The 26,376-nt window shown below is 36.6% G+C and overlaps 1 protein-coding gene across 6 annotated transcripts in view; it reads left to right on the top strand.

Moving 5' to 3' along the window:
- ROCK2 (Rho associated coiled-coil containing protein kinase 2) overlaps positions 1–26,376 on the top strand; it is a 137,982-nt gene that overhangs the window by 36,539 nt on the left and 75,067 nt on the right. For all 6 annotated transcript variants that reach the window (XM_088841190.1, XM_055400435.2, XM_088841189.1 and 3 more), the window contains exons 2-3: positions 11,536–11,617; positions 13,544–13,644. In XM_088841190.1, coding sequence (XP_088697316.1) covers positions 11,536–11,617; positions 13,544–13,644 — 183 coding nt within the window. The remainder of the gene's footprint in view (positions 1–11,535; positions 11,618–13,543; positions 13,645–26,376) is intronic.

Below are 26,376 nucleotides of genomic sequence, written 5' to 3'. Positions count from 1 at the left end.
GCAAGAGTTCCAGAAAAACATCTATTTCTGCTTTATTGATTATGCCAAAACCTTTGACTGTGTGGATCACAATCAACTGTGGAAAATTCTGAAAGAGATGGGAATATCAGACCACCTGACCTGCCTCTTGAGAAACCTGTATACAGGTCAGGAAGCAACAGTTAGAACTGGGCATGGAACAACAGACTGGTTCCAAATAGTAAAAGGAGTATGTCAAGGCTGTATATTGTCACCCTGCTTATTTAACTTCTATGCAGAGTACATCATGAGGAACACTGGGCTGGAAGAAGCACAAGCTGGAATCAAGATTGCCGGGAGAAATATCAATAACCTCAGATATGCAGATGACACCACCCTTATGGCAGAAAGTGAAGAGGAACTCAAAAGCCTCTTGATGAAAGTGAAAAAGGAGAGTGAAAAAGTTGGCTTGAAGCTCAACGTTCAGAAAACTAAGATCATGGCATCTGGTCCCATCACTTCATGGCAAATAGATGGGGAAACAGTGGAAACAGTATCAGACGTTATTTTTTGGGGCTCCAGAATCGCTGCAGATGGTGATTGCAGCCATGAAATTAAAAGACGCTTACTCCTTGAAAGGAAAGTTATGACCAACCTAGATAGCATATCTAGGCAGAGACATTACTTTGCCATCAAAGGTCCATCTAGTCAAGGCCATGGTTTTTCCAGTGGTCACGTATGGATGTGGGAGTTGGACTGTGAAGAAAGCTGAGTGCCGAAGAATTGATGCTTTTGAACTGTGGTGTTGGAGAAGACTCTTGAGAGTCCCTTGGACTGCAAGGAGATCCAACCAGTCCATTCTAAAGGAGATCAATCCTGGGTGTTCATTGGAAGGACTGATGCTAAAGCTGAAACTCCAATACTTTGGCCACCTCATGGGAACAGTTGACTCATTGGAAAAAACTCTGATGCTGGGAGGGATTGGGGGCAGGAGGAGAAGGGGACGATAGAGGATGAGGTGGTTCAGTGGCATCACCAACTCAATGGACATGAGTTTGGGTAAACTCCGGGGGTTGGTGATGGACAGGGAGGCCTGGCGTGCTCTGATTCATGGGTTCGCAAAGAGTCGGACATGACTGAGCAACTGAATGGGAGGTGAGGCTTGAGAGTTAACCAGTTAAGTGGGTGAAGTATGATTATAAAGAGCCTCATAGCGTATAGCAGGGAATCTGTGCTTTCCTCTCAATGACATGGAAGTCCTTGGAGGTTCTAAGTGAGAGTGATGGGGTAAGAGTGGGGAGGATGAAAGACAGTGGAAAATGATAGGGTCTGGATTGAAGGTCCCTCTGAGTCAAAAGATTATTGAAGTATTAGAAAAATCTGGTAGTCAGTGAGTGCTGCTGCTGCTAAGTCACTTCAGTTGTGAGTTCCGTTCCGTTCCGTCGCTCAGTCGTGTCCGACTCTTTGCGACCCTGTGGACTGTAGCCTACCAGGCTTCTCCGTCCATGGGATTCTCCAGGCAAGAAAACTGGAGTGGGTTACCGTTTCCTTCTCCAGGGGATCTTCCCGGCCCAGGGATCGAACCCAGGTCTCCCGCATTGGAGGCAGATGCTTTAACCTCTGAGCCACCAGGGAGTAGGATGTTTAAAATTGAAATTATGAGATGTTGCTGTTACTGATAATGATTAGGTTAAGGAGACCACAGGAATCAATAGGTGTTAGGATATCTAGTAGTATAATGACATCACCAAGAATTTTGACAGGATTAGAGAGTGTTAGAGAGTCTGACAGCAAGGAGCTAAAATCTTTAGAGACTGAGGGTTAGTGATAGTGGGCAGGGATATTCACAAGAAGGGGTGGTGGGTGGCTGATGATGTGGGTCAAAGCTCAGAGTTTGCAGAAAGAGGAAGAGTGATCTAAGATTGATTACTCGGAGCAAAGAAGACACTTACCCCACCTGCAGGCTTCTACTATTTGGGAAGGTTGTTATGGTAGGTAGTGTCATCAAGGGAAGAAATAAGGTTTCAACTAGAGTAGGAAGGTAAAAAAAATTGATCATGAAAAGAAGTTCAATAATTGAATTGCATTTCTGTATAAATCATATTAACATACATACCTACTTTCTTGCTTTAGTAAGTGTAATTTATGTAATATTAGGTAATTGTATCACCAGTTCTCTTGTTTGATATCTGATTTAATGTTTGAGAACATATTCTGTGTAAAGTTTTATGGTAGAAACATTAGAGGAATCAAATGAATTTGACAAATTCTATACTTAAAGAATTTATAGCTAATAGATGTGATAAGCAGTGTATAGAAAAATATTTTAAGTAAAAAGTGACGTGTTCATTGAAGAACATGTGATGTGTCAAAGTTAGGAAGATGGAACATTTTTATTCTGGCATATCAAGAAAGAAGGTTTCATGGAAGTAAGTACCATTTGAACTGGTCTTGAAGCAGAGATAAGATTTGGCAAATAGAGATGATCATGCAGAACATTTTCTTATGCTTAGCACTCAGTCATGGTAGATGGTTGACAAGTTATTAGTAAGTTTTGAATGGTGTATGGTGAAAGACTATCTGATATAAGCAAACTTATGAGGGTAGAACGATCAGTGTGAAAATTTTGTTGGTCTAGATGTTATCAAATAGAGATAATGTGAACCAAATATAAAATTTAAGTTTTACTGGTGGTGGTGGTTTAGTCACTTAGTCGTGTCCAATTCTTGCAACCCCATGGACTGTAGCCCGTCAGGCTCCTCTGTCCATGAGATTCTCCAGGCAAGAATACTGGAGTGGGTTGCCATTTTCTTCTCCAGGGAATCTTCCCAACCCAGGAATCAAACCTCGGTCTCCTGCATTGCAGGCAGATTCTTTCCCAAATGAGCTATAAGGGAAGCCCAAATTTTACTGGTAGCCATATTTTAAAAATAGATTGAATTAATGTTAATAATAAATTTATTCCAGTATAACCCAAATATAATTTTAGCATGTAATCAATATTAAAAATTATTAATGAGTACTTTACATTTTCTTTTTGTACTAAGTCTTTGAAATCCAGTTTGTATTTTATATTTACAGCATATCTCAGTTTAGGCTATCACATTTCAAGTGCTCAATGGCCGTGCATAGCCAGTGGCTTCTATATTGGACAGTACAAATCTAGAGCAAATAAGAATGAAAAATAGTAGAATAATGGGAAATAAGATTGGAGAATGCTAGTGGGGTCAGATGACAAAGAATTTTGAATGCTAATTAAAGGTTTTAGACTTTTCTAAGCATTTGTAAGCTGTCAAATAATTTTAAGGAGGGCATGAAAGGTACAGATTTAAATTTCAGAAAGATTGACTGCTCAGTAGTAGATTGGAGAGGGTCAGGAGCAGTGGGTGATTAAAGACAAAGAAACTGATTAGTAGGTAATAAATTAGATAACAAAACACAGTAGGGAATGGGGAGCAACCGTGAGACCTTAGAACTAGCAATATCAGCCATACAGAGGGAATGACCTGATGTGAGGGAGCAAGAAAAGAATTTCTGAATCAAACTTACATAAAATGGCACTGCTTATTAGAAACAGAGTAGATGACTTTTGAGTGAGAAAATATGAATTGTTTTGGATATGTTAAAATGTTTACCTTTAAGAATAATAAAAAAATCCTGACATTTAAGGAATTCGTCATCTCTAAATTTTAATCTTGTATTCCTTCAGTAGAATAGTTTTGAAATATTTTCAGGTATTCTTTATAATTTGTGTACATGTTTTAAGATACACTATGTACATTGTAAAATACACATAAAACGAGTTCAAAAGTAAAAGCTAAATATATAAGCCTATTTGTGAGATAATTTTATGACACTGCAAAAACTTTTCTCACTAAGTTAAATGTGTTTCAGTTCAGTTCAGTTCAGTCGCTCAGTCGTGTCCCGACTCTTTACGACCCCATGAATCAGAGCACGCCAGGCCTCCCTGTCCATCACCAACTCCTGGAGTTCACCCAAACTCATGTCCACAGAGTCGGTGATGCCATCCAGCCATCTCATTCTGTGTCATCCCCTTCTCCTCCCGCCCCCAATCCTTCCCAGCATCAGTCTTTTCCAGTGAGTCAACTCGTCGCATGAGGTGGCCAAAGTATTGGAGTTTCAGCTTTAGCATCAGTCCCTCCAATGAACATCCAGGACTGATCTCCGAATGGACTGGTTGAATCTCCTTGCAATTGCATTAAAAATTTTTGGTTTCGTGTTGGTACAGTGGATTGATGATTGGGTTTGAAGTTCAATTTATTTAGCTCCTGGGCTTTTAAGGACTATGACAGGATATTTTAAATTTCACAAAGATACATGGATACAAATGGAAGAAACACAACGCATTAGTGGCTGCAGTTATTAAGTCACAATATTCATTTTCCGGTTTTGCCTACCAGTTACACTACTCATTGATTGTTGGAATTTGGTTAGTAAATTTCTGTTTTCTGTGATAGGAGGCTAGTTGTTGAAAACAAATCAGAAATAGTTTATTTTTATATTTAAACACACGGCTGAAAATCTTTAACTGGGTCAGAAAATTATGTTTGCAAGTTTTAAAAACATGGATGTGAAAGTTGAAAAAAACAGTTTTAATAGGCCAAGCATCTTATTATTTGTAAAATTCACATATGGATGGAACCATTTCCAGACATATCCTTTTCAAAAACACTCTTTTTCATAGCAAGAATTTCTTCCAGAGAGAAAGTTTTTCTTCTTTTCTCACTTGCTGTAAAGAAAATAGATTTTAGGTTTTTTTTTAACCATATTTTCATACATTTCAGCCATTAAATAATTCCAATGTTTCCCAGTGGTGTCTGAATTTAAAAGTAAAAAATTTTTTTGATGTGAAAGGAACTAACAAAAAATTATTTTTTATTTTAGTAAAAAATTTAAAAATAAAAATAATTTTAAAAACTAATTAAAACTAAAATACAGGCAACTCAGGCATTTATATTAAGTTTAATGAAAATTGGTTAAGTGCTGGGTAGAACACAGGTAAATATTATGCAAGTAATTACAGAGATTTTTTTTCATGTTCCTGTTGTTTAGGTTTTAAATTGGGGTGGCTTTGGCTTTGTTTTGTCATTAACATGAAATATGAATTCCTGAAAAGCTTTGTGTTCTGCAGAAACCATGTACCATAACTAACAGGGGTTATGAGAATAATAGAGTAGGAACAGAATGTGTAGAACCTATACAAATTTTAATTAAAATACTAACAAAAATATTTCAAATAGCAATAATCATCAGTCACAGATATTTGAGTATCTGCAGCCTTAAACCCTGAGGCTTGAGCTTTTTTCTTTGAGATTTATGTCTTCTCAGCTTTTTCATCTGCACTTGTAAACTTGATAGATAGCCTAATGTCATGAGTGTAAGAGTTTTTGAAGGTGCTATTCATTTGTACTTCAGTAAGGCATTTCTACATGATTTTTGGCTTTTTTCTTAATGTCATCCTATATTGCTAAGGCTTTCTGTTTTAATTTGAGAAAGCTTGCCTATCATTTAAAAACATTACCAACCTGGAAAAAATCACATATTTTACTTAATATTTGAATTATTTCCTTATTTTCCACTTGCATATAGGATAATTTGTGTTACAGAAATGCAGATGATAGCAGTACGTATTATTCATCATTAATGATTATGGATGTACCTCCATATTTCAAATAGCCTTTAGATAATTTTTAACTTTGTGGGTGGTGATGTGATTAGCTTGCATTGTTTTTAGCCTCATAATTTTGGCAATAAGAGCTTATATAAGGAGTAGATGAGTTATTAAACTGCCATTTTTTTTTTTCAGTTTGTACAAATTTCATTTTGGTATTATCTTAAATCTGTAATTATATCCATTATAGTCACTTTAAAAAGTTTTATTGAGGTGTAATTGATATACAATAAATTGTACATAATTGTACAATTTGACATTGGCATATGTCTACACCCCAAAGTGAAATGCTTTTTAATCTGCTTGGTAACCTTTCTACTAGTAAATTAAAAAAAATCTGGGTACATGTAAGCTGTAGTATGTCACAATTCAATGAAAGCTAACAAGAGTGAGATGTTTCTGAAAACCCCCTTGTTAAACAAAAACATTTTAAGGTTCAGTATGTAAAATTGTAATATTTTCTTCTTGCATTTCAGTGGATCATCTTATATATTCCTATTGAGTACATTTACTCAACTTGGGAGATTTCTGAGGTCTATTGGATATTTGGTGGATCCTTGCATATACAGTTCTGGGTCTCGGGGTAGGAGTAGATAGAGGTATTGACCATGGAAAATGGTTCTCAGGATAAAGTTCAGATATGTGTTTGTTTTGTTAACTTCTCCCATTGAGTGTGGTGGTGTGGTTTAGTCACTAAGTCATGTCTGACTCTTGTAATCTCATGGACTGTAGCCTGCCAGGCTCCTCTGTCTATAGGATTCTCCAGGGAAGAATACTGGAGTGGGTTGCCATTTCCTTCTCCAGGGGATCTTCCTGACCCAGGAATCGAACCCGGGTCTCCTGCATTGCAGGCAGATTCTTTACCGACTGAGCGTGAGGGAAGCCCCCCACTGAGTGAAGGAGAAATTATGGCTATTTGTGAGTTCCAGTTAAGGATGATTTTATGTTCAGTGTTTTTAAGTAATTTTCTTTTTCGTTTTAAACCAGTGATACTAGTGTGTTTGATTGACAAGAGGTTCTTGTTCCTACTTGTTGTTGTCCAGTCACTCAGTCGTGTCTGACTCTCTGTGACTCCATGAACAGCAGCACACCAGACTAACCCAGTCCTTCATTATCTCCTGGAGTTTGCTCAGACTCATGTCCATTGAATCAGTGATGCCATCCAACCATCTCATCCTCTGTTGCCTCTTTCTCCTGCCCTCAATCTTTCCTAGTATCAGTGTCTTTACCAGTGAGTCAGCCCTTAGCATCAGGTGGCCAAAGTATTGGAGCTTCAGTTTCCTCATCAGTCCTTCCAATGAATATTCAGGGTTGATTTCCTTTAGGATTGATCTCCTTGCTGTCCAGGGGACCATCAAGAGTCTTCTCCAGCACCAGAGTTTGAAAGCATCAGTTTTTGGGCACTCGGCTTTCTTTATGGTCCAGCTCTCACATCTGTACATGACTACTGGAAAAACCACAGCTTTGACTGTATAGACCTTTGCCAGCTAAGTGATGTCTCTACTTTTTAATGATGCTGTCTAGCTGTATCACAGCCTTCCTTCTAAAGAGCAAGCATCTTTTAATTTCATGGCTGCAGTCACTGTCCACAGTGATTCTGGAGCCCAGGAAAATAAAGTCTCTCACTGTTTCCATTGTTTCCCCGTCTATTTGCCATGAAGTGATGGGACCTGATGCCATGATCTTAGTTTATTGAATGTTGAGTTTTAAGCCAACTTTTTTACTCTCCTCTTTCCCTTTCATCAGGAGGCTCTTTAGTTCCTCTTTGCTTTCTGCAGTAAGGATGGTGTCATCTGCATATCTGAGGTTATTGATATTTCTCCCGGCAATCTTGATTCCATCTTATGCTTCATCCAGTCCAGCATTTTGCATGATGTACTCTGCATAAAAGTTAATAAGCAGGGTGACAATATATAGCCTTATCATACTCCTTTCCCAGTTTGGAACCAGTCCGTTGTTCTATGTCTGATTATAACTGTTGCTTCTTGACCTGCATACAGGTTTCTCAGGAGGCAGGTATGGTAGTCTGGTATTCCCATCTCTTTCAGAATTTTCCAAAGTTTATTGTGATCCACACAGTCAAAGGTTTTAGTGTAGTCAGTGAAGAAGAAGTAGATGTTTTTCTGGAATTCCCTTGCTTTTTCTATGATCCACTGGGTGTTGGCAGTTTGATCTCTGGTTTCTCTGCCTTATTTAATTTCAACTTGTACATCTAGAAGTTTTTGGTTCATGTACTGTTGAAGCTTACCTTGAGGGATTTTGAGCATTACCTTGCTAGAATGTGAGATGAGTGCAATTATGCGGTAGTTTGAACATTCTTTGGCATTACTTTTCCTTGGGATTGAAATGAAAACTGACCTTTTCTAGTCCTATGGCCACTGCTGAGTTTTCCAAATTTACTGACATATTGAGTGCAGCACTTTAACAGCATCATCTTTTAGGATTTTAAGTAGCTCAGCTAGAATTCCATCACCTCCACTGTTTTTGTTTGTAGTAATGCTTCCTAAGGCCCACTTGACTTCATACTTCAGATGTCTGGCTCTAGGTGAGTGACCACACCATTGTGGTTATCTAGGTGATTAAGACCTTTTTTGTACAGTTCTTCTGTGTATTCTTGCCACTTCTTAATCTCTTTTGCTTCTGTTACGTCTTTACTGTTTCTGTCCTTTATTGTGCCCATCTTTACATGAAATGTTCCCTTGGTGTCTCTAATTTTCTTTATGAGACCTCTAGTCTTTCCCATTCTATTATTTGTGTTCAGGAAAAGTTAGGAAAATAGGTTGTCCTATACATGTATTTTTTTCTGCCATAATAATTGTAATGAGAACAATTGGATGTTGACTTGTATCTGTTTATTCAGAAAGACAGTAGGATAAATCACTTTTCTCTCTGCTCCTCTGATGCTGACTGCATGCAGACAGCCCAAGTCGGTACTGGAGCTGATTCCCATATTTTCAGCCAAAGATGTTAGAAATATGGGAGATCTCGTCAGTGGGCAAGCTCTGAGGGCTTCGCTTACGATTTATTTGAAAGCTGTGTCTGATCTTCCTCCTTATGCAGTTTCATGTAAAAGTTAGGCAGTAATTTTTTTTTTTTTTAATGTCTTTTAGGAACTGGAGGAGCTGGGGTGTTTCACTTCAGCTACTGTTTTCCCAGTAATCGATTTTGGGGAAACATTTTGCCATTAGGTTCTTTTAATTCTCATTCTTGGGTCTTACTGCTCTCTGCACTGAAATCCAGAAGATCTTTGCAACTTTAGCTTCTACTCATTGCTTCGCATTTTTCTTTCTCATTCTTGAATATTTTGTGGTGATGGTGGTTTTTTTTCCCTTTGGTGGGGCTACAACTTTTAAATCTCTCCTGTCGTTTCTGTGCATTTGAAAGTAGGGAAACAGACAAATAGTGTTAATTTTCTCACTGCTTTGAAGTTTTGGTTGTAGGCTTTTCCTTAATATGTTTTATTTTTTTAAGTTTCTTTATCTCAGTTTTAGTATCACTTTCTAAGAATCAGTGTTGAAATAAAAAAAATTACCTCCTAAGGTTTATATGGAACTGCTTAATAAGGATGGTCATAGACATAGGGTTTTAATCAAGTCTTGAGCTAATCAGCAACTTGATCTCAGTATCAGTTTCATTACTGAAAACACTGGTATCTTAATAATTCAGTATTTGTTTTTTAAAAATAGTACTAAATATAGAATAAGTTTCAAGTGTAGAAATTTATAAATATAGAAGTGTAAATGTAAATATATTTACCCCTGCATTATCTTCTGATGTAAATTATTAGCAAATTAAACTATTAGTATTATTCAAAAATAAATGCTACCGAAAAAACCCTTAATGTGCAAATGAAATAGTATTTGATCTTTAAAAAATGGTTTACAAAAACAATATAGTATTAGCATTGAGTTGAGCCACTGCTCAAGTGTTCCAACTGCTGAAAAAGCTCTGACTCTACGCTAGTGGAAGATATTATGGGAAAATATTTATAAACTATTTCTAGGTTTTTTTCTGTTTATTTATTCTTTATGGAACTCCATCTCTCTGTGATGACTTTTGGGGAGGTTGTAAGGTAATCAAGGATTCAGTCTTTTTACTGATGTTAAGCTGTAGTTTTGTTTCAAAGAAAGTTTTCTTTTGTATTCATTATATGTACATGGAGACAGTATGAAGTGTACAAATGATGTTTCTTGGGAAAGTCTGAACTAGAGGAGAATATTCTTGTTAATAGAAGCTTCTGCCTGTCAATTTAAATGTTTTTCTTCTTTGTGGAGATTAATGGAGGTCCTATAGTAGAGGACCTTTCAAATGAATGTACCCTTTTTGATTTGAAATGTTAACACAGACTATAAATCTGGATATATCTAAAAATATGTGATTCAGATTTTGCATTTTAAATTTACTAAAATATCAAAATTATACCAATGAAGATATATTTTGGTACTTATAAATAGCCTAGTATGCTAAAATGCTAATATGAAAAGTAGTTCAGCTATCCTTGAGAGGGAATTTGTGGGTTGAGGATGGAGGAAGGGTGTCAAAATGTGAATGTAACAGTCTTAACTTGACTGGAAGTTGTATATTAATTTTTAATGTATTTTTTCTTTCAGTTGAAGGTAATCACTATCGTTTCAGTGTATCTGCATTAATGATATCAGTGGGGTGTAGATAATGTTCATTGTGATTAAGAATATTTATAGCTTACTGTTAACACCTCTACACCATTCTCTATAGAGTATTTTCACAAAGTGTTGACATGTTTCTTAAAGAACAAAAGTTGAAAATGTGAAATATTACTTGTAAATAAACATAATATGTTCAGTTTTTCTAGAATTAGTAAAGTAAAAATTCAAGTTTCCTTTCTAAGTTTTGCATGTGATTTTCCCCACATTTTCTTCCTACCCAGATCCTTAAAATTTCTATTTATTACTGTTTCGTTTTCTGCAGTCCTTTAGCTTCCTTTTTTACTCTTCCAAGCTTCCACTGGTGGTTGAGATGAGGTAGATGAGTTAAGTATATTGAACCTCTAAAGCTTAAGAAGTATTTTGCTACATCATTTTCTAATAGCAAGACCTTGGGCATGGCAAAGTGGCTTAATCTTTCTAAACTTTGTTTCTTTTTTAAATGAAAATATGTCTTTTTCTGCCTTCCTCAGAGTTACTCGGGGATGAAGCAATATATGCACTAGTGTTTTAGAAATAGTGTTTCCTTCATAAGCATATCCCCTCCATTGAGTAATTTGAGACTTGGTTTGCTTCTTATTAGTTTTTTTCACTCGCACCAAGTTACATATATGTACTTTTTCCTATTTTGATTATAAATTTAATGCATGCTTGTAGAAAGTCTGGAAAATACAGAAAACTTAAAAATTAGAAACCTGAACATGCCTCATCCTGTTTTCTTGTTTTTAAGAGAAATTTAGTTTTGAACCTCACTTTCCTGAGGGTAAGGATAGTTAGTGTCTCACTTATTTTTAGATTTTCTGTTATTTCCATGTACTAGGCACACAATTAATGCTTGTTGAATGAATGGGAACTAAAACTTACTCTAGGTATATTTCTTAAAGTCAAAATCTTTGTAAAACTTTACTGGACATTCAAAGAGAGAAAAAACATCTGACTCACAAGAAATAATAGTGGATGCGTATTTTAAAATGAACTTTTTCTATTGGCTAAAAGTACAGTGGCAAATAGGATCAACCCTAATATTCTCTTGACAGGAGTTAGGAAACTATTTAAAGCTATTGGACTGGGCAATTTCATATCAAAGTGGATTGACATTTATTTAATAGTGAGAGTAGCACAGTAAAATTTAAAAGCTTTTTGTCTTGAATGGTTGAAAACTGTAATAACTTTTTTTTCCTATGTTTATTTTTTGTTAAACAGGATGGCTTAAATTCTTTGGTCCTTGATTTGGATTTTCCTGCTTTGAGGAAAAACAAAAATATAGATAATTTCTTAAATAGATGTAAGTATGTATAAACTTCATATGTGATCACATAACTCTACTTTTGATGAGAGATTTATGTTTAATATCATTATAGTCCACAACTTTTAAATTATTAAACACATTTTTAGTTTGCCATTTGATGTACTTAAATACTAATAGTCTTTATTTTCAAACCAAAGTTGGAAAACCAATTAAAGTATGTGAAATAGGTAGAGTTCAAAATTTTGTATAAATTAAGGCTATTTAAGAGATGGGAATACCAGACCACCTGACTTGCCTCTTGAGAAACCTGTATACAGGTCAGGAAGCAACAGTTAGAACTGGACATGAAACAACAGACTGGTTTCAAATAGGAAAAGGAGTACGTCAAGGCTGTATATTGTCACCCTGCTTATTTAACTTATATGCAGAGTACATCATGAGAAATGCTGGGCTGGAGGAAGCCCAAGCTGGAATCAAGATTGCTGGGATATGCAGATGACACCACCCTTATGGCAGAAAGTGAAGAGGAACTAAAGAGTCTCTTGATAAAAGTTAAAGAGGAGAGTAAAAAGGTTGGCTTGAAGCTCAACATTCAGAAAACTATGATCATGGCATTTGGTCCCATCACTTCATGGCAAATAGATGGGGAAACAATGGAAAGAGGGACAGGCTTTATTTTCTTGGGCTCCAAAATCTCTGCAGATGGTGACTGCAGCCATAAAATTAAAAGATGCTTGCTCCTTGGAAGAAAAGCTACGACCAACCTAGATAGCATATTAAAAAGTAGAGACATTACTTTGCAAGAATGGTCTATCTAGTCCAAGCTATGGTTTTTCCAGTGGTTTTGTATGGATGTGAGAGTTGGGCCGTAAAGAAAGATGAGCACTGAAGAATTGATGCTTTTGAACTGTGGTGTTGGAGAAGACTCTTGAAAGTCCCTTGGACTGCGAGGCGATCCAGCCAGTCAATCCCAAAGGAAATCAGTCCTGAATATTCATTGGAAGGACTGAAGCTGTAGCTCCAATCCTTTGGCCACCTGATGCGAAGAACTGACTCATTTGAAAAGACCCTGCTGCTGGGAAAGATTGAAGGCAGGAGGAGAAGAGGATGACAGAAGATTAGATGGTTGAATGGCATCACCGACTCCATGGTCATGAGTTTGCGCAAGCTCCAGGAGTTGGTGATGGACAGGGAAGCCTGGTGTGCTATAATCCATGGGGTTGCAATCAGACATAACTGAGAGACTGAACTAAACTGAAGACTTAGCTTTATGTTACCCAGAAGACTTAATGAGCTTTATGTTTGTATAAATGTAGACATTTCCGTCTAGTTAAAGATAATGTGATAACAATTATTGCCATAAATGTGGTAACTTTTAATATTTATCAATATTGATGTTTCAGTGAAGTTGTGAATGAATTGAATTCTGAGAATTAGAAAATCTCAAAATAATTTTGTACACTTTATGTGAACACAGTAAGCTTTTTAATTTGGAATTATCAGAGTTTGGGCTATTTTCCTAATTAAATACTTACCTGTAGTTATGAAATCTACAGTATGTGATTAATATTTTTCAAAGAAATAGGCTATCAGAATTCATTATGAAGACTAACCTTGTATAACTTCACAGCAGGTTTCTGCCATGATTTAGAGTGTACTCTAGGATTGCTTGGGTCATCACAGTTTCAGCTGTCATCTATCTTGCTATACAACAGACTTAGAAACAGCATTGCTTCAATACTGCTTTTTTGGTAGTCTTATACGTGTTAAGCCGTAGAGTTTTCATCCTTCGATGTAAAGTTTATGTCTTAGATTTTTAACAACAGCATTTAAAAACTGATAGATTTAGCTGAAAACTAAACCCAGTCTTTGAAATACAAATTTGTTTACCAGTGTGGTAATTACTTTAAAATGTTGTTTATAAATATGGTGATTGATATTATGATGATATTTTTATTGTAGATGAGAAAATTGTGAAAAAGATTAGAGGTTTACAGATGAAGGCAGAAGACTACGATGTTGTAAAAGTTATCGGAAGAGGTGCTTTTGGTGAAGTCCAGTTGGTAAGATAGAACTTGTTTTGTTCTTTTTATTATTTGTTTTGATGACATGGTTTTGTGAAACATTTGTCAGTGGCCCTAGAGTGAATCTTATTTCTGTGTCCAACCATGCCAGAAAATTAGCTTTATGAGTTTCATCATTTCATCTCTTAAGCACATCAGTATCTTCATCTATGAAAGGAGACAATTATTCTCTAAATACCAGGTCTTTTATAGGTCTAAAACACTGGGATTTAGAATAAGGCCAAGTTGGCTTCACACATGATCTGCTTAGCAGTTAATATTCTTTCAGAACTTCTGTGTTTTTATTTAGTATGTTCAGATTCATAACATCTCTGCCTAATTAACTGACATTTAATATGAAAACCCAACAAAGGCATTTTAATATTTGAAAGAAAATGTAAAATTTGCCTTTGCAGGGCAAAATGATAGCACTAGAAATACTTACAAATGTTTGCAGATATTTCAGACATTTTATTTATATTGTTATATGAGGAACAGTAATGTAATAATTTCTTTTTTTATCACCTGAATATGGAACTTCTCTTTTCTTTTTCTTATAGTTAAACTGTAAGAGTCAGATTCTTTTTTTAACTTAACAGTGCTTTATTCTCTTTGATGGAGGACCGAGAGAAACAGTGTGCTAGCATGGGTTTCTCTAGGAATAAGTCATGACAGAGTAACCTCTGTCTTTTTCTTTCATTCCTTGTCTCTTTGATAGGCTTATTGAACTTGTAGATCATGATAGTGCAATAGATGTAGTATATATCTATAAGATATTTGAAAAGTCTGACATACTTGTGAATATGTGGAGAGGTATCAATGAATAAACATATGAGTCAGTCAGTCAGTTCAGTCTCTCAGTCGTGTCCGACTCTTTGCCACCCCATGAATCACAGCACGCCAGGCCTCCCTGTCTATCACCAACTCCTGGAGTTCACTCAGACTCATGTCTACAGAGTCGGTGATGCCATCCAGCCTGCTGCTGCTGTTGCTGCTAAGTCGCTTCAGTCGGGTCCGACTCTGTGCGACCCCATAGATGGAAGCCCACCAGGCTCCCCCGTCCCTGGGAGTCTCCAGGCAAGAACACTGGAGTGGGTTGCCATTTCCTTCTCCAGTGCATGAAAGTGAAAAGTGAAAATGAAGGCGCTCAGTCGTGTCTGACTCTTCGCGACTCCATGGACTGCAGCCCACCAGGCTCCTCCGTCCATGGGATTTTCCAGGCAAGAGTACTGGAGTGGGGTGCCATTGCTTAATAACTGTTGAAAGCATGAATGGTTCCTTGGACGCAGATCCCCAGGGACAGTTTTTAGAATTCTTTCCTGTACTATTAAACATTTTATTAATGACTTATATTGAGGCAACGGTGACAGGTTGAATAACTTTGTAGATGAGTTAAAACTGAAGTATGAGGATGATTTTAGAAGAAGAGCCAAACCCCAGAAATCATCAACTGGGGAGATAATTAGCCAAATAGAATAAATGAAATTTAGCCAGAATAATTACTTGTACTTGGATATGAAGAATTCAAGGAACAGATTGCTCAACAGTATATTGAAGAATGATTATTCTTGAATGTAAACCAGGCAAAAACCATTGGTGATATGGGTACCCAAAATAGTGAAGTTTGGACTTCTTTAATAAATTTCTAAGATAATACAGAAAGGTTTTCTCTAATTTGAGATGACTGGGCCATACCTGAATATTTAATTCACTCTAGATGCCCTGTTGCTTTGTTTTAAAAGACATGTTGATGGAGAATATCAAGGGACAAATAATGCTCAGGGACTTGAAATATGCCACCTAGGGTATTATTGAAGGAATTGAGACGTTGATTTGGAGTAGATTTTAGGAATGGGCTGCCTTCGAAAGTAAAGAGGTTTTGTTTTATTTTTTGTTCTTGGTGGAAGTGCTGAAGCTTCAGCTAGCAGAATGCTCTAGTGGGTAGGGTGGGAGATTAAGTTACATGACAGTTCATATGGAAGTTTCTAGAAGAGAGGGAAATTATAAAGTAGTTGAATCTTAGCTCTGCTGTGGTCTAACTCAAAAGACCATGAGTACAGGCAGATTTCTCAGTCACTCTGAATTCCAATCTGTAGAATGCTGATAGTAATACCTGTGTCATGGAGGTCGTTATAGGAAAACTAAGTGAATTTAAAAAGTAAGCCTGGTTGTAGTATTCTCTGAGTGTTAACCATTGTCATTATTTGCTATTTGGTATAGAAGTCATACCACATGTATTTGAAATAGGCACATTGTTTCTTCATGCTATACGATTATGGAAGAGACCCTAGAATTTGACATTGTATTTTTGGAGAGAAATATGACAGACCTTGACTTGTCATGTTTTTGTGACAGGGTGGTCATTGTTCTGTGTTAGGTTAACTCGATCATTAAAATTTAATATGTTAAAGAAGTTTTCTATTTTTGTTGTTAATTTCCATCCTATATTTCATTTGGCCACGAAATACGCAGAAACAAAGTTAAATGTTTTTAAAAGTGAAAATTATTTTAACATTCCATTAATCTGATGACCTGACCTGAGAGCTTGTACTTGTATTGGGAGGGAGGGTTGGGAAGCTGGCTGGAGGTGGAGGTGGTGAAGTTTATAAATCTAATTAAAAATGAAGTTGCATTTCCATTTTCCAAAACCACCCATCCACCAGCGTACTGTGTCACTAGACATTATGTACAATTTTACTTTGCGACAGAAACCATTACATTTAAAAATTCATTACAGCAAGGTTAGTTAGACACATGATGGATGCATCTTTAATCCTGCCATATATTATTACAGTTAAAATGTAAATGATGAAAAATATTTTGTGCTTATCAGCATTTATGTGGAAATGTGTTTTACAGTGATATATGGTGTTATATTTCTATTATTGTGATGAGAAAGAAAGCAATACAAAAAGACGTTTATTAAAACATGGAAAAAAAAAAGAAATAAATGGTTTTGCAGCACTGAAGAGGTTATAGAAAGTAAATAAGCTAGATCAGACCTGTTTTATGTAGTAATTTTATAGTTTATTTTAATTATTTCAGTTGTAAAATATTGTTATACTGTTAATTAGTTCTGATTGTTCATATTAAACTATTGAAATGCAAAAAATAAATAAATTGAAAAAAAATAAAACATTAAAAATTAAATAAAAAAAAACAGATAGCCAACAAAGCACAGGAAACTACACTCAGTGTTATGTCATAACTTACAAGGGAAAAGAATCTGAAAAGAATATATATATACGTATATTCATATATATGCACATTCATATATATATGTATAATTGAATCACAGTGCTGTACACTTGAAACAAATGATATTGTAAGCTAACTATACTTCAATAAAAAATTAAAAATAGTAAAAAAAGAAAAAGCATAAAAAAAAAATATGTTTTGGATTTAGTTCTTGGTTGTTACCTTAAGCAGGGACTCTTCAAAAGAAGGGTGAGAATAAAAAGGAAAAGTCCAGGTGCTTTCCCCATTGCCTTTTGAAGTTGATTTGTATGTGGTAATAAATTAGGCAGATGTGTAGGGAATGTCCCATGTTTGGCATATTTTTATGATTATGTTTTTCTGTCATCTAAAGAAAGTTTTACAGTAGTGGGTGCAACTGTGTCTTCCCTTGTGAAATGCTTTTTCTGGTCAAATTAAAAATACATGATCACAGAGGACGTACCATTCAGTTTCTACAAAGATTCTCATTGTAAAAGTAACTCTGGTATGTCACAGCAGCTATTCCATCGGCGAAGGCAATGGCACCCCACTCCAGTACTCTTGCCTGGAAAATCCCATGCACGGAGGAGCCTGGTAGGCTGCAGTCCATGGGGTCGCTAAGAGTCAGACACGACTGAGCATCTTCACTTTAACTTCTTACTTTCATGCATTGGGGAAGGAAATGGCAACCCACTCCAGTGTTCTTGCCTGGAGAATCCCAGGGACGGGGGAGCCTGGTGGGCTGCCCTCTATGGGGTCACACAGAGTCAGACACTACTGACATGACTCGGCATCAGCAGCAACAGCTATTCCATAGTGTAAGAGCTAGAGTCAGGCTGCTTAAAGTTGAATTCTGACTCTTTCGCTGACTAGCTGTGATGTCAGACAAGTTACTTAATCTCTCCATGCCTTAAGTTTCTAATCTGTTAATGAAGATAACAATAGCATCTCGGTCTCATGGGATTACATGGAAGTAGTAAATGTGACAATATATATAAAGCATTTGGAACAGTTCCTGGATTATAGTAAATACTTAGTAAACATTACCAGTTAATTATCAGATATAAAATAGTACATTTATCTGTATCTATCAGTGAAATATTTAATCAGGATCTGTTATGTTCCAGGAGCTGTGCTAGCCTCTAAAGATAATAAAAAGAGTAGTAATAGATAAAGATAATAATAGAATAACCGCTCAATCATGTCCGACTCTTTGCTACCCCATGGACAGGGTCGTCTGTCTGTGGAATTTTCCAGGCAAGAATACTGGAGTGGGTAGCCATTCCCTTCTCCAGGGCATCTTCCTAACCCAGGTATCAAACCATGTCTCTCAACGGTGCAGGCAGATTCTTCATGGTCTGAGCCACCAGGGAAGCCCCCTTGCCATCTGAGCCACCAGCGAAGCCCCAAAGATACAGTAAAATAGCCTCTTGCAAAGAGTTGGAAGAGACTGAAGCAACTTAGAGCGCGCACATGCACACACACACAACACACACACACACACACACACACGAAATCTTGCTGAGAGTGGTAGTTTTGTGCAAGAGATGAATTTTACTTTAAACAGGTAAAGTATTTTTAGATTATGATAAACGCTATAAAGGAAAAGATCTGTATGCTATGAAAGAGAATAATGGCGGAATGTGCCTTATTCATTGGAAGCTGGGAATACCCTTGCTGTGAAAATTAAGTTAAAGGGGTTGGCCACGTGAAGAAGTGTGGATGGAATGGGAGTCAAAATACAGAGGGAGTACTTGTGAAAGTGGCATGAATCAGGAAATTGACAAGACATTTAACTAATTTGGGTATAGATTTCCTCATCAGAAGAGGCGTTTTTTGTGGGTTGAAAAGTTCTGTAATCCCAGGAAAGCAGAATTTGTTTATCTTGTTGTCTTATGTTTTTTTTTCTTTTTTCCTATCTAATGAGATGTACATTTAACTTCAGTTTTTATATCATGAAAAGTTGGTAACGATAGATGATTTTATGTATAAAAGCCTTATTGTTTTTGGATTCTCTTCTTTTGGAATATTTTATCACATCTAACTTTTGTGGAACATAATATGATTCAATATAGTATACTGATTAAGAGCATGGACTCTGGAGTGAGACCTCTCAACTACCCACCCTCTTTGTGACTCATTATTCTCATTTGTAAAAAGAAGATAATAATAGTTCATTATTCATAGAATGCTATGAGTGTTAAATGAGCTAATATATGGAAAAGATCTAGACTAGTGTCTGACACAGTAAATAGGTAATAGATTGTAGGATACAATTGGAGCCTTCCTGGAAAAGCAGTTAAGTTCCTTTGAAAGACTCATATACTCATTTCTTTTTAAAAATTTATTTTTGGCTGGGCTGGGTCTTTGTTGCTCTGTGGGCTTTTCTCTAGTTGTGGTGAGCAGGAGCTAATCTCTAGGGGCAGTCCTCGGGCTTCTCATTTTGGTGGCTTCTTTTATTGTGGAGCATGGCCTCTAGGGCTTGACTCCCAGGCTCTAGAGAGCACAGGCTCAATAGTTGTGGTACACGGGCTTAGGTGCTCTGACATGTGAAATCTTTCCCAGATCAGGGATCGAACCCACGTCCTCTACATTGGCAGGCAGATTTTTTACCACTGAACCATCAGGGAAGCCCTACTCATTTCACATATTGGCTTAACAAAACATGTTTTTATAATTAAGGTAGACAGACTGGTTCCAAATAGGAAAAGGTGTACGTCAAGGTTGTATATTGTCACCTTGCTTATTTAACTTATATGCAGAGTACATCATGAGGAACGCTGGGCTGGAAGAAGCACAAGCTGGAATCAAGATCGCTGGGAGAAATATCAATAACCTCAGATATGCAGATGACACTACCCTTATGGCAGAAAGTGAAGAGGAACTCAAAAGCCTCTTGATGAAAGTGAAAGAGGAGAGTGAAAAGGTTGGCTTGAAGCTCAACATTCAGAAAACAAAGATCATGGCATCTGGTCCCATCACTTCATGGGAAATAGATGGAAAAACAGTGGAAACAGTGTCGGACTTTATTTTTTTGGGCTCCAAAATCACTGTGGATGCTGATTGCAGCCATGAAATTAAAAGAAGCTTACTCCTTGGAAGGAAAGTTATGACCAACCTTGATAGTATATTAAAAAGCAGAGACATTACTTTGCCAACCAAGGTCCGTCTAGTCAAGGCTATGGTTTTTCCCGTGGTCATGTATGGATGTGAGAGTTGGACTGTGAAGAAAGCTGATCGCCGAAGAATTGATGCTTTTGAACTGTGGTGTTGGAGAAGACTCTTGAGAGTCCCTTGTACTGCAAGGAGATCCAACCAGTCCATTCTAAAGGAGATGAATCCTGGATGTTCATTGGAGGGACTGATGCTAAAGCTGAAACTGCAATACTTTGGCCACCTCATGCGACGAGTTGACTCACTGGAAAAGACTCTGATGCTGGGAAGGGTTGGGGGCGGGAGGAGAAGGGGACGACGGAGAATGAGATGGCTGGATGGCATCACCGACTCTGTGGACATGAGTTTGAGTGTACTCCGGGAGTTGGTGATGGACAGGGAGGCCTGGCGTGCTGTGATTCATGGGTTCGCAAAGAGTTGGACACGACTGAGCGACTGAACTGAACTGAACTGAATGTTCAATTTTAATAGATATTTTTCTGAAAGTACTCTGGTACTGTGGAAAAAAGAGTCAAGGTCATCCACTTTTGTTTCCATTCTATTGTACATAGGTTTCCTGTCATCAGAGCTTTCGTTTCTTTCATCTTCGAGTGGCACTAATACTGGGACTTTTATAAGATTTTTTTGTGAGTACTAAATTATACATAGATAGTACTTATCATGGACCTGGCACATTGTAGATAACCAGTAAATATCAGCTGTTGTCATTATTGTGACTTCTCCAGTAAGATGTATCACAGACATCTAAAACGTGAATTAGAATGCTTGATTGCTTCTCTAACTTTGCTCTTTCTCACCAAATCTGTTCCTTCTCTTACTTTCCCACCTTAATAAATAAATGGCTTTTGATGCTCAAACCCCAAAATTAGGGGTCATTATTGATTTCTCTTCCCCTTATTTCTTATATTTAATTTTTCAGTAAGTCCTGCTCATAATATTTCTCTAATCTCTCCACTTTTGGGGAATATTCACCTTTCTCCAAGATACCTAGTCAAGTATGAGGGCCTTCTTTGTTCCTGCTTTGTTTTTTACTTCTGCTAATAGTTTCACTGTTGTACTATTGATTTGGGATTGGAAAGTGCTGATGGAGAAAATACCAAGACTATGCTTATTAAATCTTCTTCAAATTCATGCTACCTAAGCTCAGCTGAACTCTTGTGACTATTTAGCAGACTATTTTCCCCATATTTAATATCGTTGTATTTTCACATACTACTCTCTCCCCCAACTTGGGTATGATAAAATCAGCTGTACGGCTTTTCTAACGTACATGTTTTGCTTCATTCTGTTTTATTTCCCCACTTCTCTATGGTGAGGTATATGAAAAATAGGAAGTATAGATCTGTCTAATACGAACTGATGCTAAATTGATCCTTCTAAAATGTATTCATTGTACATATCTTGGTATTTTATGGCTCCCTTGTCTACTAAATGAAGCAGGAAGTGTTCATCCTGGCTATCTAGGCTTTAAGACATCAATTAATCTTTTTTACTCTTATTTTCCATTATGTTGTTCACTCTGTCCACTCAAGGCTAATATGAGATGAGGATTTTTTTCTTAATCTCCTGCAGACTTGTTTTTAATTTAAATGATTTTAAACTAAATTTTTAATGTGGAACAACCAGAAAGAAAGATGGTTGGAAATGATTCTCTAATACTTGACAGATATTTTAGTCCTCTTTGGGAATAAAACAGGCTCCTCTCTAGTTATAAGGTTATTTCTGATTTGTTAAAATTATCTCCCTCCTTCCATCTTCAGTGGAAACTTCAGCGGCATAGAATAACTATTCCAGATCTGTCAAATAGATGCGTTGAGTCTTATTGTAAAACTAATCTATTATAAGTTTTACATTAGAAATCAATTTTAAAACCTCAAAGAGGAAATTTTGGTTAGAATGATTTTCAAAAGTTTTTGTCCATAAATGTTCTAGGACCTCAAGGTCCATTTTAGGACTTTTTCCAAGCATGTCTCTAACTACACTTAAGACTGTTGGACTGTTTCATCTACTTACAGTTATTATTATTTTTTTTTAGCTATAGAAAACATAAATATAAGAAAATAAAAATCTCTCAGAGTTCTATCAGCCGAAATAAAACTGTTAACTGTTTTGACCCTTGTTACTTTATTTTTTAACTTTTTTTCCTCTGTTTTCAATAGAGTCATTGCACTCACCCACTTTTAAAATTAGAAACAAGGATTATAGTATTCTTTTCACTAACAAATAGAAACATTGGAAGAAAAGCGACGTTTTTGTCCTTTAGGTAACCGTAGATTAGTGACATAGGGAAGACATATGTAAACCTTCATAATAGAATGAACTGAGTTCCGTTTGACTGTGGTGGAATTAGTTAACATTTTTGTAGACTATGTTCTGTGTGCTAAATGTTTATATTCATTATCTTATTTTATCTTTGCAACAATTCTATGAGATTCTTAAGTAGATGAATTCACCGAACTTTAGAGAGGTTAAGTGAATTGGCCACATTGTTCATAAATAGCTGGGACTTTTGCCCAGGTTTGTTGATATCTGTGTCCATGTTTTTAAAAGTACTCTATGTACAGTGCGATAATGAATCACCAGTGTATCTTGTTTATCCATCCATATGGAATAAAGGAGAAAGCTAGAGAACAAAGGGGAATGTACAGAGTTCCTAAGGGAGATTATAATAGAATCATTCAGAAGGAGATATCCTCACAAGGAAGGTCAATGGAAACCAGCTTTCCTAAAATAACAATGCTTTATTGTAGTACTTTGTAATACTAGTACCAATGTATTTTAAGGTATGAGGCAGACATTTGGCCTGAATACAACTATTGCCTCTTAATGTTTGTCCTGTAGATCAAGTCAAAGTCTGCCAGCCAGTGGTTTCTGTATCACGCGCTACGAGCCTGTAAAGTGTCCTAAAGTGTCCTTAGATGAAATTCAGGCCTCATTAACTAGTGTCTAACCAAGTTTTCTTTATTTATTAAAAGTTTTATAGATCTTCTATAGCTATAATTTTGTTAAATTTATTGAATTGGATAATTCCAGCATTGTGCTAACCACTTGCTGCTGCTGCTGCTAAGTCACTTCAGTGGTGTCCAACTCTGTGTGACCCCATAGACTGCCTCCTACCAGGCTCCCCCGTCCCTGGGATTCTCCAGGCAAGAACACTGGAGTGGGTTGCCATTTCTTCTCCAATGCATGAAAGTGAAAAGTGAAAGTGAAGTCACTCAGCCGTGTCCGACTCTTAGCGACCTCATGGACTGCAGCCTACCAGGCTCCTCTGTCCATGGGATTTTCCAGGCAAGAGTACTGGAGTGGGGTGCCATTGCCTTCTCCAGCTAACCACTTGGCAGCCTCACAAATGAAAGTTTCTATTCTGTTCTTAAAGGAACTTATGAAGCAGACATATACATGACTAATTATGATATTAGATTATTAGATATTAGATTATTGGAGTGGGTAGTATTTCCCTTCTTCAGGAGATCTTCCCAACCCAGGGATTGAAACCAGGTCTCTCTCATTGCAGGCAGATTCTTTCACAAGGGAAGCCAAACAGTACTGGAGTGGGTAGCCTATCCCTTCTCCAGGAGATCTTCCCAACCCAGGAATCAAACCGGGGTCTCCTGCATTGCAGGTGGATTCTTTACCAACTGAACTATCACAGAAGCCTCATATAGCTATCATTTTGTTAAATTTGTTGAATTGGATAATTCAACATTGTGCTAACCACTTGGCAGCCTCACAAATGAAAGTCTGTATTCTGTTCTTAAAGGAACTTATGAAATAGACATATATACTACTAATTATGATATTAGATTATCGTAAGCATTTTGGAAGCATAGAAAGGGAAACAGTTTTGCATAATCACCAAGATTGAAGTCAACAAGTATTTTTCACATGTTCAGAAAATCATCTTATGCCTGTGTTCTTGTTTATTTGAATGAATGGCTCCTTCTTCTAGGTTTGTTTTTGTTTGTTTAATTCATATATAAAAGATTAAGTATAAATAAACGTTTAACTATTTCCTAGTAGCTAACAAATATCTTTTAGTTTCTGTTCACTGTTGTTGTTCAGTCACTCAGTTGTGTCCGACTCTTTGTGACCTGATGGATTGCAACACTTCAGATTCCCTGTCCTTCACAATCTCTGCTCAAACTCACACCCATTGAGTCAATGATGCCATCCAACCATCTCATCCTCTGTCCTCTTCTCCTCCTGCCCTCAATCTTTCCCAGCATCAGGTCTTTTCCTGTGAGTCGGCTCTTTGCATCAGGTGGCCAAAGTATTGGAGCTTCAGTTTCCTCATCACTCCTTCCAGTGAATATTCACGGTTGATTTCCTTTAAGATTGACTGGTTTGATCTCCTTGCTGTCCAAGGGACTGTCAAGAGTCTTCTCCAACACCACAGTTCTAAAGCATCAGTTCTTTGGTGCTCAGCCTTCATTATTGTTCAACTCTCACATCCGTACATGACTACTAGAGAAACCATAGCTTGGACTAGATGGACCTTTGTTGGCAAGGTGATATCTCTGCTTTATAATATGCTGTCTAGGTTTGTCATAGCTTTTCTTCTAAGGAGCAAGCGTCTTTTAATTTCATAATTGCATTCACTGTCCATAGTGATTTTGGAACCCGAGAAAATAAAGTCGGTTCCCCATCTATTTGTCATGAAGTGATGGGACTGGATGCCATGATCTTAGTTTTTGAATGTTGAGTTTTAAGCCAACTTTTTCACTCTCCTCTTTCAGCTTCATCCAGAGGCTCTTTAGTTCCTCTTTACTTTCTGCTGTTAGGGTGGTGTCATCTGCATATCTGAGGTTATTGCTATTTTTCCCGGCCATCTTGATTCCAGCTTGTGCTTCATCCAGCCCAGCATTTCTCATGATGCACTCTGCATATAGTTTAAACAAGTGGAGTGACTGTATATAACCTTGACGTACTCCTTTCCCAATTTGGAACCAGTCTGTTGTTCCGTGTCTTGTTCTTGTTGCTTCTTGACCTGCATTCAAATTTCTCAGGATGCAGGTAAGGTGGTGTGGTATTCTCATCTCTAAGAATTTTCTAGTTTGTTGTGATCCACAAGTCAAAGATTTTAGTGTAGTCAATGAAGCAGATGTTTTTCTGGAGTTATTGTGCTTTTTTTTTATGATCCGATGGATGCTGGCAGTTTGATCTTTGGTTCCTCTGCTTTTTCTAAATCCACCTTGTACATCTGGAAGTTTTTGGTTCATGTACTGTTGAAGCTTGCTTGAAGGAATTTGAGCATTACTTTGCTAGCATGTGAAATGAGCATAACTGTGTAGTAGTTTGAACATTCTTTGGCATTCCTGTTCTTTATAGCATGATTCTTAAAACTCTTGTCATGGTCTGGATCAGGCATAAATAATATTAGGGTATAAATTAATTGGTTATTACTGATATATGATTGCTTTCTCTAATGAAGTTAAGAAACATTCAAAATCTAATTTGCTCTTAGAATAAGTGAATGTTTGAAGGATGGCATAAGTACAGAAGAGAGAGTACCTTAGCTGTCTCTTTTTAATAACATAAACTAAAAAAAAAGAACTTTTATTAAAAGCTTTGCTGCCATGAGCATTTGTTTTGCTATAATTCGATAAGTAAAAATCTTGTCTTTTTTCTGGGGAAGGGCATGGACTAGAATCATTCATTCCCTAATCCCACACTCTCGCACTCATGTTTTCGTATTGCTTTCCCGTGTATTTATTTCCATCATTCTGTAAAAGGCATAGCACCATACAAATAGAAGGAATTGTTATTTCAGGTTAATAGTTTGATATAGAAAACGAATATAATCTATGACCCTCATCATAATTTATTTGGCCCTTTGCATATAGGATTCTTTTCATGTAAACTTATGTCAAAATACTTTAAGAGTGATATAACCCATTGATATAAAAACTTTTAAAGTATAATATGATTGAGCAGTTTTTATCCTGGGCTATGTTTTCGTTCTATCCATATTGATGTTTTATTTATTTGTTATATTAAGTACTGAAAAGGGATGTTAAAATTCCCAGCTGAAATTAGTATTTGCCTGCTTCTTTCTTTAGTTCTGTCAGTTTTTGCTTAATGAAGTTTTAAGCTCATTTATTAGATGCAAGCATATTTAGAATTTTTAATTCTTCCTGATGAATTATACTTCTTTTTTTCTGAATTATCTTCTTTATCTCTTGACCTTGTTGTCTATTTTGTCTATTATTAATATTGTTCTACTTTCTCATCCTTGCTGTTTGAATGGTTTATCCTTTTCTTTTTATTTTTAGCATACTTGATGTTATATTTAAAATATATGAGGCTCTGTTTTGCTTTTTAATTAATTCTGGAAGCCAACTA

This window comes from Moschus berezovskii, chromosome 11 (genome assembly GCF_049115385.1).
Source record: "Moschus berezovskii isolate FMDL1 chromosome 11, NW_MosBer_1.0, whole genome shotgun sequence".
Taxonomy (NCBI): domain Eukaryota; kingdom Metazoa; phylum Chordata; class Mammalia; order Artiodactyla; family Moschidae; genus Moschus; species Moschus berezovskii.
This window is presented reverse-complemented; position numbering and strand designations above follow the sequence as displayed.